Source organism: Platalea leucorodia (assembly GCF_965183815.1).
Source record: "Platalea leucorodia genome assembly, chromosome: 9".
Taxonomy (NCBI): Eukaryota; Metazoa; Chordata; class Aves; order Pelecaniformes; family Threskiornithidae; genus Platalea; species Platalea leucorodia.
The window spans coordinates 15,870,991-15,884,933 of record NC_138831.1 but is presented as its reverse complement, the minus strand read 5'-3'; the positions used below and the strand labels follow the sequence as shown (position 1 = coordinate 15,884,933).

The following is a 13,943-nucleotide window of genomic DNA, read 5'->3' as shown; positions in this document are numbered from 1 at the left end:
TTGATAAGAAAACACCACAGAAGACTTAAAAGCCAAGTAATGCTTTCTTATCGCCATATAAAAACATCACTTTTTAAAACCATATTCAATTTATTTCTACATGGAAGTTTTAAACAAGAGTTGTGTTTTTTGTTTTTTTTTTAAACAAGAGTAAAAAAAAAAAAGCCAAGACATTGAATCTTTGGAAGAAAATTCTCTAGTAAACAAAAGCATACTAGGTTAGTATATTATACACCTTATAAAATACATCAATATAGAACTAACATACCTATTTAAGTTCAAACTCTGAAAGAAAAATATTTTTGTTACAATATGGAAGTGAATTAAATGCATGGTGCAGTCACCTCCACTTTGCACGTGTACTACTTTATCATTTTTGGAAGACAAAGACATGAAAAGGGACTCTTGAGCGAGATAATGGGGAAGAAACAGTCATAAAAATGAGATTTTTTTAGTCTTAAAAAAAAAAAAGAAAATTACTATGGATAATACTACATAGTCACAATGAAAGAGTCACCTTTGGTGGTATCCAACAAAAAATCCACTGAAAAGCCATGAATTCCATGGACACATTTGAGACGATACAAAACACAATCTGCTACCTGAGTAGTAGACTCTGAAGAAAAAGGCTACCATTACATCTAGACACAGAAGATAGCCATTTTTCCTCTTATAAACCAAGCAAGCTTCAATCAATTAACTGAGAAAATAAAGTTGGAATTCAAAGCCTGCATTTCATCCAATCCTTTTGTAGGATCGTACTTTGAAAACAGTTACATTAATATTTCTGCATTTAAATATTCAGTTGCAAACTATTACCTTTGCGTAGTCAAACATGCGTAAATCAGAGTACATATCGAGAGCTAGGTTTTCATGTCCACTCTTTTTGTACAACTTCGCTGCCTCATGGAATTTTCCCTGATAGGCATAAACATCTGCTAGGAACAGTTCATTGTTGTTTTCTCCATGCTTCTTCCGCTCCTGGGGGAAAAAAAAAAAAAAATGGAGAGAGATGTAGAAAATATTCTACATGATCAGGACGTAGGTGAGAAATAGCCATTGAAGAGTTAGATTTTCAGGCTTAGCTTTTAACTGTTAATAAAAATCTGTAACAGGATATGATAATTATGCCTCTCCTACATTTCTGGTGAATTTATAATTAAAGGATTAAATCCCTTCTTAATTAAAATTAGGAAGAGCAAAATTAAATGTCACCATACAAACCAAAATGATGAAAAAATCACTTCTCTTGATTTCACACAGGAAAATGAACACACGCTATCATTATGCTATGCTATTTTAAAAAAGGCATCTGATGGGTTCCTTATTTTCTCCTGTATAAACTCACTAGCATATCATTTGGCAAAATTAACAATATGTGCGGGTGGGATGACAAACATGAAAATAATTGCTAGCAATAAGCAGATTCAAGAAGTATGTTAACCTGCCTCTGAATAAAAAGCAGTATCACCACCACTGTCCCCACACGCAAGAGCTCATGATTTCAGGTAGGCAGCAGTTGCTTCCAGAGCACCTGCACGTACTCTCCTGCTAATTGGAACTGCTCACTCTGATTGCGTGGCAAGGGACCACAGAGGCAAAGTGCATGCAGTGCCACAGAGAAACTCTTTATGTGAATCAGATCCATAGAGGTACACTGACTTCAAGGGACCAATACCATATATATGTGCACACACATGCGTATGTGTGCGTGCGTGTTTTAACGTGTATATTTATCCTGTATCTTGGAAACACATTAATACCCTGCTTTGGATAAAATTATTACTACCATTAGCCCACCTCATATGGAAATATATAGATGTGAACTGAATTTAAAGAAAACTGCAGGAAAGGAGGGAAAGCATTCCACAAGCATACAAATTCAATTCTCTACCGCCAAAGGAGACTCAGGCATCACTCCTGCTGGTCACACTTATTGACTAGGCTGATACTGGACTGGTGTTGAAAGTTCCCTTTAAAAACTTGGTTAAAAGAATAATCAGAGGAATTGTTATACCGTTTTGTAAAGACTTCATAGAATTCTGCCAGATACAGAGCTCTGGCAGTTACGTTTCCTGCTGTCATCAATTAGAAAAAAAAAAAAATGTGTCATTACTGAAAGAAAACCATCATATTAATGGCACGTGTGTGCTTAGTTACACCCTTACAAGCCTTAAAAGGAATCCGATACACCACAAGCAAGAGTAAGCAGTGAGAGTTCTACATTACTTCAGGAGGAGCATTTCCAAGAAGTCTGAAAGTAAGCTTATGCCTATTTACAAAGGGAGTCTTTCTTATTAAACAGAACGTAACATGACAATTCCAGAATATCCTCAATAGATGCAGATCTGGAGAAGCATGTGTGGAAAAGAAAGGTTACCAGTGACGAGAGAATGCTCTCATCTACCTATCTACTCTTTAAAGGAAAAAAAAAAGGCGGCGGGGTGGGGGTGGGGTGTGTGTGTCAGAACTTTGTCCCATGGTAGACACCAAGAAAAGTCAGCTGCAACCAAGTGGCATTTTGACAAAACCAGGACAGCTCTGCAGAAATGGAAGGCAAGGAATGTATTCTTTCAGAGAAGGTGTAAATCTAATTAGCGTGAGAAAGAGGAATTCCCTTTATGCCACCTCAACACAGATCTTTAAACTAAGCATTATCATGCAGTCTTTGTAGAAGGACAAGGGTGATACCATGTCTTTTAATGTGCTCATGACAGACAGTTATTGTCTAGTGAAATTCTATCAAGAAGTGTGAAAAGAATAAGAACTAGTGATTAGAGCACAGTATGGAAGCAAGGAATCCCAAATTCTATTTCCAGTTGCCACAGACTTGTCATGAGACCTCGAGTTTGTCATTTTATTTCTCTGGGCCTGTTTCTGGCTCTGCAAAGAGGAGATAATAGTAATTACCTACCTCCAGGCGGTGAGGAAAGGCTTAATTAACTCATGTTTATGAAGTATTCTGTACTAAGCTCTGTTAGCACAGTAGTATTCTACCAATTATTGAATATTGAACATTTTTCCAGTTTTCCTGAAGACAGTTTCATAAGTTCTCATTGTCCCACATCCCCATTTTTTTTTTCCGCGAAGTTTCAGTCACATGACTAGAATTTGAGTCATCTCTGCTAATTAGGATTTTTCACTCTAAACACATCTCCAACTGTCAGAAGCACTATCCGAACAAAAGTTCCTCGAAAACAGAAGGTACCAATTTTGGTATAGTATTAAGTGTAAGAAAATACACTATCTTTAACATTCTCTTACCTCTATGCTGCTGATCAATTCTAAATATCTAAGGTCTCGTACCCTGGTAAATGCCTATTGAAAAGAGAAGAAAAAAAAAAAAAAAAAAAAAAAAGAATTAACTTGAAAAGCCAGAAAAATGAACAGAATATTGTTATGCATAAAAATCAAACTGTCTTCATGCACACAGGACAGACAGAAATATGCTGAGGTTTGTGTAGTCTCTAAGCTGATGGGCTCTGACTACAACTGGGGCCCCTGAGACTTTACAGTAAATAAGACAAGGGTACAATCCAAACAGCTTATCACTGAAAATAAACAGCAAAGGCAGGGACTAGTAGGTGTACGTATGTCAGTCCCCCAAGCAATACAAAATGCCATTTAAAATATTAAATACTTTTATTCTGCCCATTTTATAGCTTTTCTATTTTGATGTGAGGCATGATACAGACAAGGAAATTTAAGGAAACTATTACAAAGTAGAACATTACAAGGAAGAACATACAATTGATCGTATTGCCAAAGCATACTACATATGCTTATGGTCTTTATACCATTCTGAAAATTCAGTATGGAAGTAGCTCAGGGAGAAGAAAGGAAGTAAGAAGATGATAAGATAACAGTACTGCAAGACAGTGTAATATCTTTTGCAAATGGAGATAAATGTGCAACCCAAAGTCTCAAGTGGCAAAGTCACGTGCGAGTTACAGCAGCTTAGCACTTATTCTTGACATGCATAAAAAAATAGAAATTTAACTCTTTAGACCACACGTTCAAGACTTCTCACCAAACTAATGCTTAAGAGGGCATAGAATATTCTGCTTATACCAGATCAGACTAGGAACTATGAGAGCCTTTAATGTCAAGAAGCTGCTTTTGTTCAAATTAATCCGCTCTAATTCTAAGAGGGCACTATTTTAAAATTCCAAGGAGGCACTGAAAATGTCTTTTTAAGAATATCTATTTGCATGCAGCCATCTATGAAACTGGAATTATTCTGATGCCTCCACTTAAGAAAAAAAGAAAAATAAAGCATTTAATTTCCTTTTAAAAAAATCTGTTATTAAAAAGATGCCTATCATTACAGGCCATTCCCTGCGTATTTTTAGAATGTTTTGTCTTTCATACAATATTCATGACACTGAACTCTGTTCACCCTCTCTTATTTGAGAAAAGGTGGTGAAAGAAAATAGGGAAGTATTTTATGCTGGAGAAAACTCTGTTCTTCAGTATATACCCATTTATAGACCACTCCCATAAACAAGGCATTCCAGATAGAAAATGACTAAAATGCTGACATCCCATCACCATTGTCTTCCAAGAACGTTAGTGTGTAAATAACAAAGAATACGAAACCTCCACATTTGAACTGAGGTTATATTACATACTTAGGGGGCAAAAAAAAAAAAAAAAAAAAGAGTAGGCTTACAGTGTCGGGGAAGGGAGGGAGGAAGGCAGCTAAGGCATTCTTTGCTGCCACCCGGCGGTCAGCAGCACCATTGAAAAACTTTCCAGTTCTATTTCCCTCAATTTCATTAACGCATTTTCCAGCGGATGAAAGAAACCATTTTCTTTGCATTTAACACTGATTTAGAACATGACATTTATCTAGAGAGATAAATTCTATTTCAGTTTAAAACCTCATCTCAACATCCTGAGTATATAACAAACCAACATTTTCTTTGGTACTTACTTTGGTATAACATATAGACACTAAAGACAAGCAAGATAGTGACCCAGGAACACCGCTTTGTATTCCAGCCATAAAACATATATTATACACACACACCGTATCTATTGCTCTCTATTAAAAAAAAAAAAAAATAAAACAAGCTTTCAGCTAAATAAGTAAATATCTGCTTTACCTTTTTAGCAGTTTCAAACTCCAGCCCTTCTAAGGCTTCCATGGCCAGTTCTTTCCAGTCAGTATCAGTTACTCCTAAACACGCAATTTGATAGGCTTCTTTAAACATTTTTCGTTCCAGATATTGATACATGGGTGCAGACTGAGGATTTCCATTGAAAAACATGTATTAGAAAGCATAATACTGAGATATATTAGTGAAATTCTCTAGATACATTGGGGGAAAAAAAAAAACCAAACATATTACAATCACAACCATTACAAGCTCCACAGAGAATAAATATATGTTTTATGTATAACAGACAGAACAACATTCTGGGGTGATTATTACTGTATCTTTAGACAAGCTGGGTTAATTATATTCCAAACTCATCCATCTTGCAATCTTCAGTTCCTTGCATATTAAGAAGTAGTTAAGAATGTGAATTCTTCTGAGCATTGGACATGTTAAGTGTTATGTACAATGAGCTTTTTTTCTTTTAATACTATGGAAGCAGAGCAAAGGAGGGGGTAGTTTGTTCTCAAAGGCTAAAAGCATGAAGAGTGGCACAGCAGCCTGGTGTGAAGCATCCCTGGAAATATTCAGACACAATGGGAAGAGGTATCACGAGGAAGTAACCCTTCTGTGCCAACCCTGATGACAGTGCTATTTTACCAAGACTGCGACTATTAAGCCCAAAAGACACTGACGTCAAGGACCTGCCCTAAAAGGGAATTAAAATGAGAAACCATCAACTGCAAGCTGACACAGACAGACTAAGGCTCAGGATCTGCAGCTACAGCTTGAACCCTTTGAACGAACAGGGAGCACTGCAATTAAGATTACCTTTAACTCTGGGTTTGCAACCAAAGACAGTATGCAGATTGATTTCTATGTTATTTTTATCAATTTATCTGAAAATTGTGTACTTTTTGGCACTCCCTCTCTCCAAAAGCGTAGTTTTGAAAAAGCTGCCTCTGTGATACTTCACAATAATTTTGTGGCATAGTGGTGCCTAGAGCATGCCAAAGCCAGACAAAGAGTGTACTAGGCCTGGTCGATCTCATGGCTGTCAACCACACCGGACAGCCCAGCGCCTAATTAAGGATCTGCATGATGCCTCAGAGGAACAGACAGGGGTCTATAACACAGGTATCCATCAGTTAATAAAAGCACATGGCACTTTTGCCTTCTTCATTGACTCTCAGTTTCAAACCCTGCCCACACTTGGGTGCCTAAGTCAGAATCCCCCACCCCCCCACCCCTTTCCCTTTTTTGTTCTGTTTCTTGGACTCTTTTAGATTCTTTTATTGCTTCCCATAACACAGAAAATAGCATTTTGTTGAAGTTAATCTCTACATTTAGAATATAAAGACTACACATGTACTATACACTCAGAGTAAAATATACAGCTTAAATATTGCCTAAACACATCTAGATGAAGCAACAGTAAGACAGTATTTGAGGTACTCATAAGAAAAATGAAATTGCAACTTGAGAAAAGGTACATAGAGAGACTACAGTAAAAATACACGAAGAGGTAACACCCGCACCATATCTTCATCTTTGCTTTTACATTATGTGCATTTGCAAGTACAAAGGGAGAATTAGAAACAACAATCAATCAACAACAGCAAAAAGGAAGTTAGCTTAATTAATGCCAAATAAACAAAAATAAAACAGATCATGCAATATAACTTAACGATGAAGAAAGCGTGAACTGCAATCATTCTGGTAATGGAATACGAGCAAATCTCAGAAAAGCTTCTTCACTTCTTAAACATTGATGTTTAAGAAATGTAAAGCAACACTTAATGAGATTAAAGGATTACCTGTGGAACTTCAACAGCTGACATAGAAAAAACATGAAGACAGAAGATCTTGGAGCCGTTGTAACCCACAACAAAGCCTTGAAGTTTTTGCTGATGGACAGGGAAGTTACTAGCTTTGATATTGAGGTAACCCCCTCCAGAAAAGCAAAGCATATCCTCACACTGTGTATTCCAAGCCACACTATTAGCATTGGGTTCCTAACAAGCAAAATAATTAATGATTACAACAGATGCAATCACATCATCTTTCCTAAGAAAGATGCATCCTTCAGCTAGAACGTTTGACCTACACATCCTATAGCCTGATTGTGTACACACACACACATGCATGCATGCGCTTATTATTTACGTTTGTAATGTTCTAAAGCCTAGTATATGCCTAAACAGATTTACAGGGACATATTTTACATTTTAATAAACAGCTGTAATTGTCTTTCTTTTGTATTTACTATCAAACTGTAGAACATAATATAAAATTCCACAGTAATACACTGTTAGTTAGCCGGCACATTTAATTGATCATTTTTCTGCCCGTTACAAAAAGAAAATTACAGACCCTATCTTTGTAGTGCTTCATACTTTCTAGCCAGCGTTCTCTGAAAACGTTTCATCAACATTAATGAGTGAACCCTTAGAGTGACTGCTAAACTGCCAATGAAGAAAGAATTATCATTATTCATTTTATAGTCTGGAAATACAGAACGAACAAAGAAGTTTAGGCTTTAATTCTGTTCGTGCTAATGATAAAGCCAAAATGTTCATTAACTGTAATGCTTCAAAGGGAACCAGGACAGCACTCTAAATTAAACTGAAAAGGTCACATGTTTGAGTGCTCTTTATTCAGCTGTTGCTCACATATATCTCCTGTCTTCTAATTCCTTGTCTACCATCTCTAAAAGGGTAGTTTCGATAGAGAAATAGATCACAGTTAAACCCTACAAAATGTGATTAATTACTTAAATGACAGCTATAGGAATTTCTGCACAGCAACACTTTTGGTATTTTCTGTGCTCCAAATCACTTCCTGCCTCCCTCCCGCCTTTTTTTTTTTTTTTTTTTAAAAAAAAAAAGCCTATGAATTTTACCTGAAACAACAACTCTTTAGTATGAATATCATATACTAGGCAGGTATCATTTTCATCAACCACTGCCAGCTTGTTTCGGGATGCACTCATGTCCAGACAGCGCACAGCTGTGGACTGCTTCAACAGGACGATTGCAAAGACGTTATCGACAAATATCTTCAGAATCTAGACATATTTGAAACCAAAGTCAGTTCATCCATTTTTGTTCCTAAATCTAGAAATAACATAGCAAGTACAAACTTTAATGCTGTTTAAAGCATGCAATTGCAATTTTTTTCAGAGATAAACTGTGCATTAAAATTGAGGAAATACTTTCAGTTTGAGGTATTTTGAAAAGACTTGTTTCCACAATATACTCTAGGTTGCAAGCCTATACAAATAAATCATATGCTATACATCCTGGATTTTTTTAATGCTCCACTAGTTAAACAATTATATTAATATAATACTACAGGAATATATAGCACAGATACAGAAGACACAAAGGATCTCAGCTTCCTCTCTATTTCTGTTCTCTGTATCAATACCTCTGGGCTCCAGTTTGACATTTTCAGCTGCTAACTGGCTTGTGAAATAGACAGCAATTTCACCTCTAGACCACTTGTGAAGGTGTGGATGTTCATCAGGAAAAGTGTATATACACACACCCACCCCCCAACGCCCACTAAAGACAAACCCTCTCTCAGTTCACCAAGAACTCCATTTTTGTCAGTTGTTCCTAACAACTGATGGACTTCAGACAAAGTTAAGCATGTTTGTATGAATTTTACCACCAGAGAATGTGGAAGATAGAAATAATTAGTTTTTAATCACAAGATGAGACTCTGTCAAATACAATTCTAGGTTGTAAAAGAGCATGCTGCTCCTAAGGTCTCCCCCTAAGAGCACAGAACAGATTTTATTTGCAGTGAAAAGACACAAACCAGACATTATATGTTACCTGACCGTTCTTTAGACCAACTAAGAGGCCTTCTCTTCCTGGAGGTCCTCCAATTACTTTAATATAACGAATAAGAGATTCCATCAACCATTCTCGTTCTTTAATGCCACTAAATGAGAGGCACTGCAATCTTTTCTCCTGAAGACACAATAACATACAAAATACTGCATGGAGGTAAAAATAAAACTCTGTGTCTTTGATGTGCTATGTTTATACCTATACTAAGGTGTGCCTACTTTTACATATAAAAATCATAAAGTCAAATACTCAATTTAACAGGGTGAATTCTTTAAGGTTTTCCAATGCTATGAACAAACAAACAAAACCAAAAAACCCCACCTTTTTCTAGTAGTTCACCCCCACCCAAAAGTTCCCCTGGATCATGTGCTAATTTAACAAATTCACTACAGACACTGTTTTACTGAAACAGAGCCACCTGTGACATGCCACAGCTATTGCTTAGAAGTATGTCAGTGCTGCACATTACAACAGCACTACACATTGGTACCTTGGGGAAAAAAATGTAATAGATTATACAGTACAATCTTTTCCTACCAGCTATTTGGACAGCTATCTTAAAGTCTGAATGCACCCCAAGACTACTCCAGTTTTTAAGTGACATACCTGGCATAAAATAATGTGATTTGAACATACAACCAGCAAGTTGCATTCAAATTTTTTTACTATCTTTTCCTTCACCCGATAATACATATCTGAAGAATCATCCGAGTACAACTCATAAATCAAGATTTTCTCTGGCATCTGGATTGCTAATCTGTTTTTGTAGATTGCAATTTTCTTTACAAGCTCTCTGCCTTTTATTCTAACTAGAGAGAAAAAACACAAAAACAATACAGTATAAGCTGACATGAAAATAATGGATACAGAAATCAGAAAACTTACTAATACATTAAAATTGAATCTTTCTAAAGCACCTCTAAAATTAAAAGCAGATTCCTGCTTGGATATGTTTGTTGTTCTGCATCTACGTAATCTACTATCCCCATCACAATTTATCACCCTCTATTATTTGTCAACAGCACATTCTGGAGCAATACTTGATTCCTTGCCATAAAAAGCCAGTGGATATGAAGAAACAAAATCAGGACAAACCTTTGAGGCTGCAAGTAAGAAAAAAAAAAAACTAAATATGATGTACAGTATTTTTATCTCATTCGCAGAGATTAAAACCTTATCTTAAAAGCCTCTGCCCCTCCCAACGTCCTTTCAAATCCCCACATCTTTCATTAAGCTTGTCAGCGCTGATCCTCCAGAATCCAAGTTTGCACTCTCATCCTGCAAACAGTATTCCTCAGTTTTACTGTCAAAGTGACAACAATCTGTCTGGTACATGCAGCATATATTCCAAGTGCTCTGATGGATATTAATTAAAAAAAAAAACAAACCAAAACGGAGTGAGAGAGAAGCTTTGGCCTGACTGCAAGTGTGAAATTACCTTTTTGTTCAGTGATGAGGTGTTGGACAATAACATCAGTCATACTGTCTCTGTAAGCATAGCGATCTTTATAAAGGCCATGAACAGTGCTGAAAATCAACTGATAAAAGGATATAGTTCCATCTTGGCATCCTACTGCCTGAACACAAGAAGAAAATAATTTTAATTAATTGGTACATGTAGGTGAGAATTGGGAAAATGTGCAGTATTTATATGAGCATTACGTTCCTTTTCCTGCATAATATGTAGATTGATACCAATTACAGCCTACTTAAACAGTGGTAAAAGTGCAATGCAAAAGGAGGACCGATCTCATCATAGACCATGGAGACCACTATGCTGGGTAGGGTGGGGCTTGGTTTTATTTTGTTGGTGGTGGGGTTTGGGGGGAGGGGGTTTGGGGGGTAGGGTGGGGTGGTGGTGTTTGGTTTTTGTTTTTAAATTTGCTCTGTATCTCTTCACATTTGTGCAATGACACAGTGCAGCATTTATGGCTAACAGTTGCCTTACAGGCATTTTCCACAAGGTGTAATGCTAGAAACTCAAACAGATCTGAACATTTTCTTCCCATCATAGAATTAGATTTGGTCAACCTAGAAGTTATTAACTGCCATTTTTTCTTCTTTTCCCTTCTCTTTTTTAATCAAAATGCAGCAAATACCTTACCATCTGAAATCAGGTGTTACACTCATTTACAGCCTTCTTACAGCCCAAGTTTTACTTCTGCAGGATATTTTTAATTTTGGTGGTAGTTCTAAGACCTCACTAGACACTGCTTAGGTTCTGCTGCCTCAGTAAGAATGTCTAGACTAAGCAACTGAGCTTGAAATTTATGGTCTTACCTTATATGACAAATTGTCTGTGAAAATGTCAGAGAAATGTTCCCACTCACCACATAGTTGGAGTCTGGTTTGACTTTGCATGTCCACACCCAACTGCTTTGCTCTCCTATGGTTCCAAGACGTACACCATCCTTTGTGAAGAGGGAAACTTGTTTATCTGAACCTCCCAGTAAAATATACTCTCCTTTAGTAAAATAGCTAACACAGCAAGGATCAAAATTGAGCATTCTATCCTTTCCAATCTACAAGGGAAAAGAAAAAAAAAAATCAACAACATTAACAAAAGGATCATTTCATATTTTCCCAAGGCAACAAGTGCCGTCACTGATACCATTCTTCTCACCTCTCTGGCCATGCGCAACTTTTCAATACCCCAGAACCACTGGCTATATTAAGATTCCCAAAGGCAGCTCTAAAATACATCCAGGAATCCCTCCAGTCCCAAACCAGTCTACTCAGAATGCAAGCAACTCACAAACCCCCCTTTAACCAGTTGAAAAAAATATAAAGATGTCCTCTACAGACCAGTAAACCATACCAAAAAAGTCAGCAAAGTTGTAAGGGCTTTAATAGAACAATTGTAAGACAGTAGCTGAGTTGCCATGGGAGAAACAAGAGCTGAAGGAAAAGAAGGTTAAAAAAGAGCAGACTCATAAAAGGTTGGGAAAAACAGAAAACATTTAAGGTAGCTAATAAAGCACAAGTACACAAACATTTTGAATATAGGACACAACACAGAATCAGAAATACCCTGCCACTCTTGATTGCACTTTCTAAAACATACCTGTTTGCCACTAAGCTGGTAAAAGGAAAGTCTCTGACCCCAGTCTGCCACAGCTAAAATATCATTGCGTTCATCTCTAACAAAAAAACAAAACAAAACAACAAACCAAAACCAGAAAAAAATTATGTAGTAATTCCACAGCGATTTATTAATACATTTCTTAGAGCAATAGAACCAAGTAATAGGATAGCAGAATTTACTTCATATTACTCTTTAAAAAAACCACAAACTGGAAGGACAGCATATACATCTTGCCATTTAGAAGTAAGGAAGACAGCTTGGAGACACAAAAGAAAAATCAGTCTCCTTTACAGGAATAACTGCAAAGCTTGATGTATCACTTCACATACAGCTATATAAGCCGTGGGTACAGTGAACCTAATGATTCCTTGAACAGCTGAACCACCTGGGCCCGGATTCTGATCTTAGCTACAGTAGTACAAAGCCACCATAACATCAAAGTCAATACAGCTGAGCAAGAGTGAACTACAACTATCAGTGTAAGGCAGGAAAAAAAAATTGTTCGTGTGAGACCAGCAGCAGACCAAGGAAAGGTCTCAGATTTGTTAGCTTTGGTACTCTGACATGATCTGTTCAGCTTGGAGCCAAACATGAGAGTCACCTTCTCCACAGCTTCTTGCCTAGGAAGAAGGGAGATGGTAATCTGAACATTCTGCTGCAAATAATGCCTCTAGCCATAAACTGAACAAAAACGGGACAGAAAACCTAATTCAAAGGTAACTGTTTAGTAAGGAGCCTCCCTTTGCTCAATACATGATGCACGCACCTGTGGGGAAAAGCAACATGCTATCACATACTTAAGAACTATCTCATAATGAGCACACACGAGCAGAATAAATTAAGACCATATAGGCAACTATTCATCTAGAATTTCCCAACTTTTGAATATCTGATTTTGTACCCTGCATAATACTCTCTGCCCTTGGTCCTTTTTGTAAATTACTGTTCTAAATAATATAGATATACACGTTCTTTTGAAGTTTCACTCACAAGTTGAAATCCATAGAGCTCTCTTCTTCCTCATGGTCTTCTCCCTCTGTCTGACTATACTGCCTACTGCCAGGCCTGGATTTCAGTACTGGTATCTCCTCTAAATAGCTGTGAACTGACTCCTCTTGTTCATCTGCTCTACTCCAAAAATTCTCCCACCTACTGCAATAGCAATTGTTTATTCACATATTTGGGACAATATTCCCTCTGAAATGAACTGAAAAAAACAGCTCCCCTCTCTCTCCCCCAATCCAAACAGAATCTGCCCCCTCCCCCGCCCCCCAAAAGAACCAAACCCACCACAAAACAATACAAAAGAAAAAAGAAATCTTTCTTGAGATCTGGTGAGGCCGCACCTCGAGTACTGTGTTCAGTTTTGGGCCCCTCACTACAAGAAGGACATGGAGGTGCTGGAGCGTGTCCAAAGAAGGGCAACGAAGCTGGTGAAGGGTCTGGAGCACAAGGCTGGTGAGGAGCGGCTGAGGGAGCTGGGGTTGTTTAGCCTGGAGAAAAGGAGGCTGAGGGGAGACCTTATCGCTCTCTACAACTACCCCAAAGGAGGTTGTAGCAAGGTGGGAGTCGGTCTCTTCTTCCAAGTAATAAGCAATAGGACAAGAGGAAATGGCCTCAAGTTTCACCAGGGGAGGTTTAGGTTGGATATTAGGAAAAATTTCTTCACCAAAAGGGTAGTCAGACACTGGAACAGGCTGCCCAGGGAAGTGGCTGAGTCCCCATCCCTGGAGGTATTGAAAAGCCGTGTGGATGTGGTGCTTAGGGACATGGTTTAGTGGTGGACTTGGCAGTGCTAGGTTAATGGTTGGACTTGATGATCTTAAAGGTCTTTTCCAACCTGAACAATTCTATGATTCTATGATCTAAGTGGAACTTGTTCCCAGTCTCTCCATG

General features: G+C 37.6%; 1 protein-coding gene across 7 annotated transcripts in view; it reads right to left on the bottom strand.

Annotated features, from left to right (window-relative positions):
* The window catches only part of IFT122 (intraflagellar transport 122), a 33,987-nt gene that overhangs the window by 14,457 nt on the left and 5,587 nt on the right, over window positions 1-13,943 (bottom strand). For all 7 annotated transcript variants that reach the window (XM_082321622.1, XM_082321625.1, XM_082321623.1 and 4 more), the window contains 10 exons: window positions 12,027-12,102; window positions 11,293-11,484; window positions 10,401-10,539; window positions 9,569-9,771; window positions 8,945-9,082; window positions 8,005-8,169; window positions 6,920-7,117; window positions 5,109-5,249; window positions 3,265-3,318; window positions 820-981 (listed from right to left, as the gene is read on the bottom strand). In XM_082321622.1, the coding sequence (XP_082177748.1) occupies window positions 820-981; window positions 3,265-3,318; window positions 5,109-5,249; window positions 6,920-7,117; window positions 8,005-8,169; window positions 8,945-9,082; window positions 9,569-9,771; window positions 10,401-10,539; window positions 11,293-11,484; window positions 12,027-12,102 (1,468 nt within the window). The remainder of the gene's footprint in view (window positions 1-819; window positions 982-3,264; window positions 3,319-5,108; window positions 5,250-6,919; window positions 7,118-8,004; window positions 8,170-8,944; window positions 9,083-9,568; window positions 9,772-10,400; window positions 10,540-11,292; window positions 11,485-12,026; window positions 12,103-13,943) is intronic.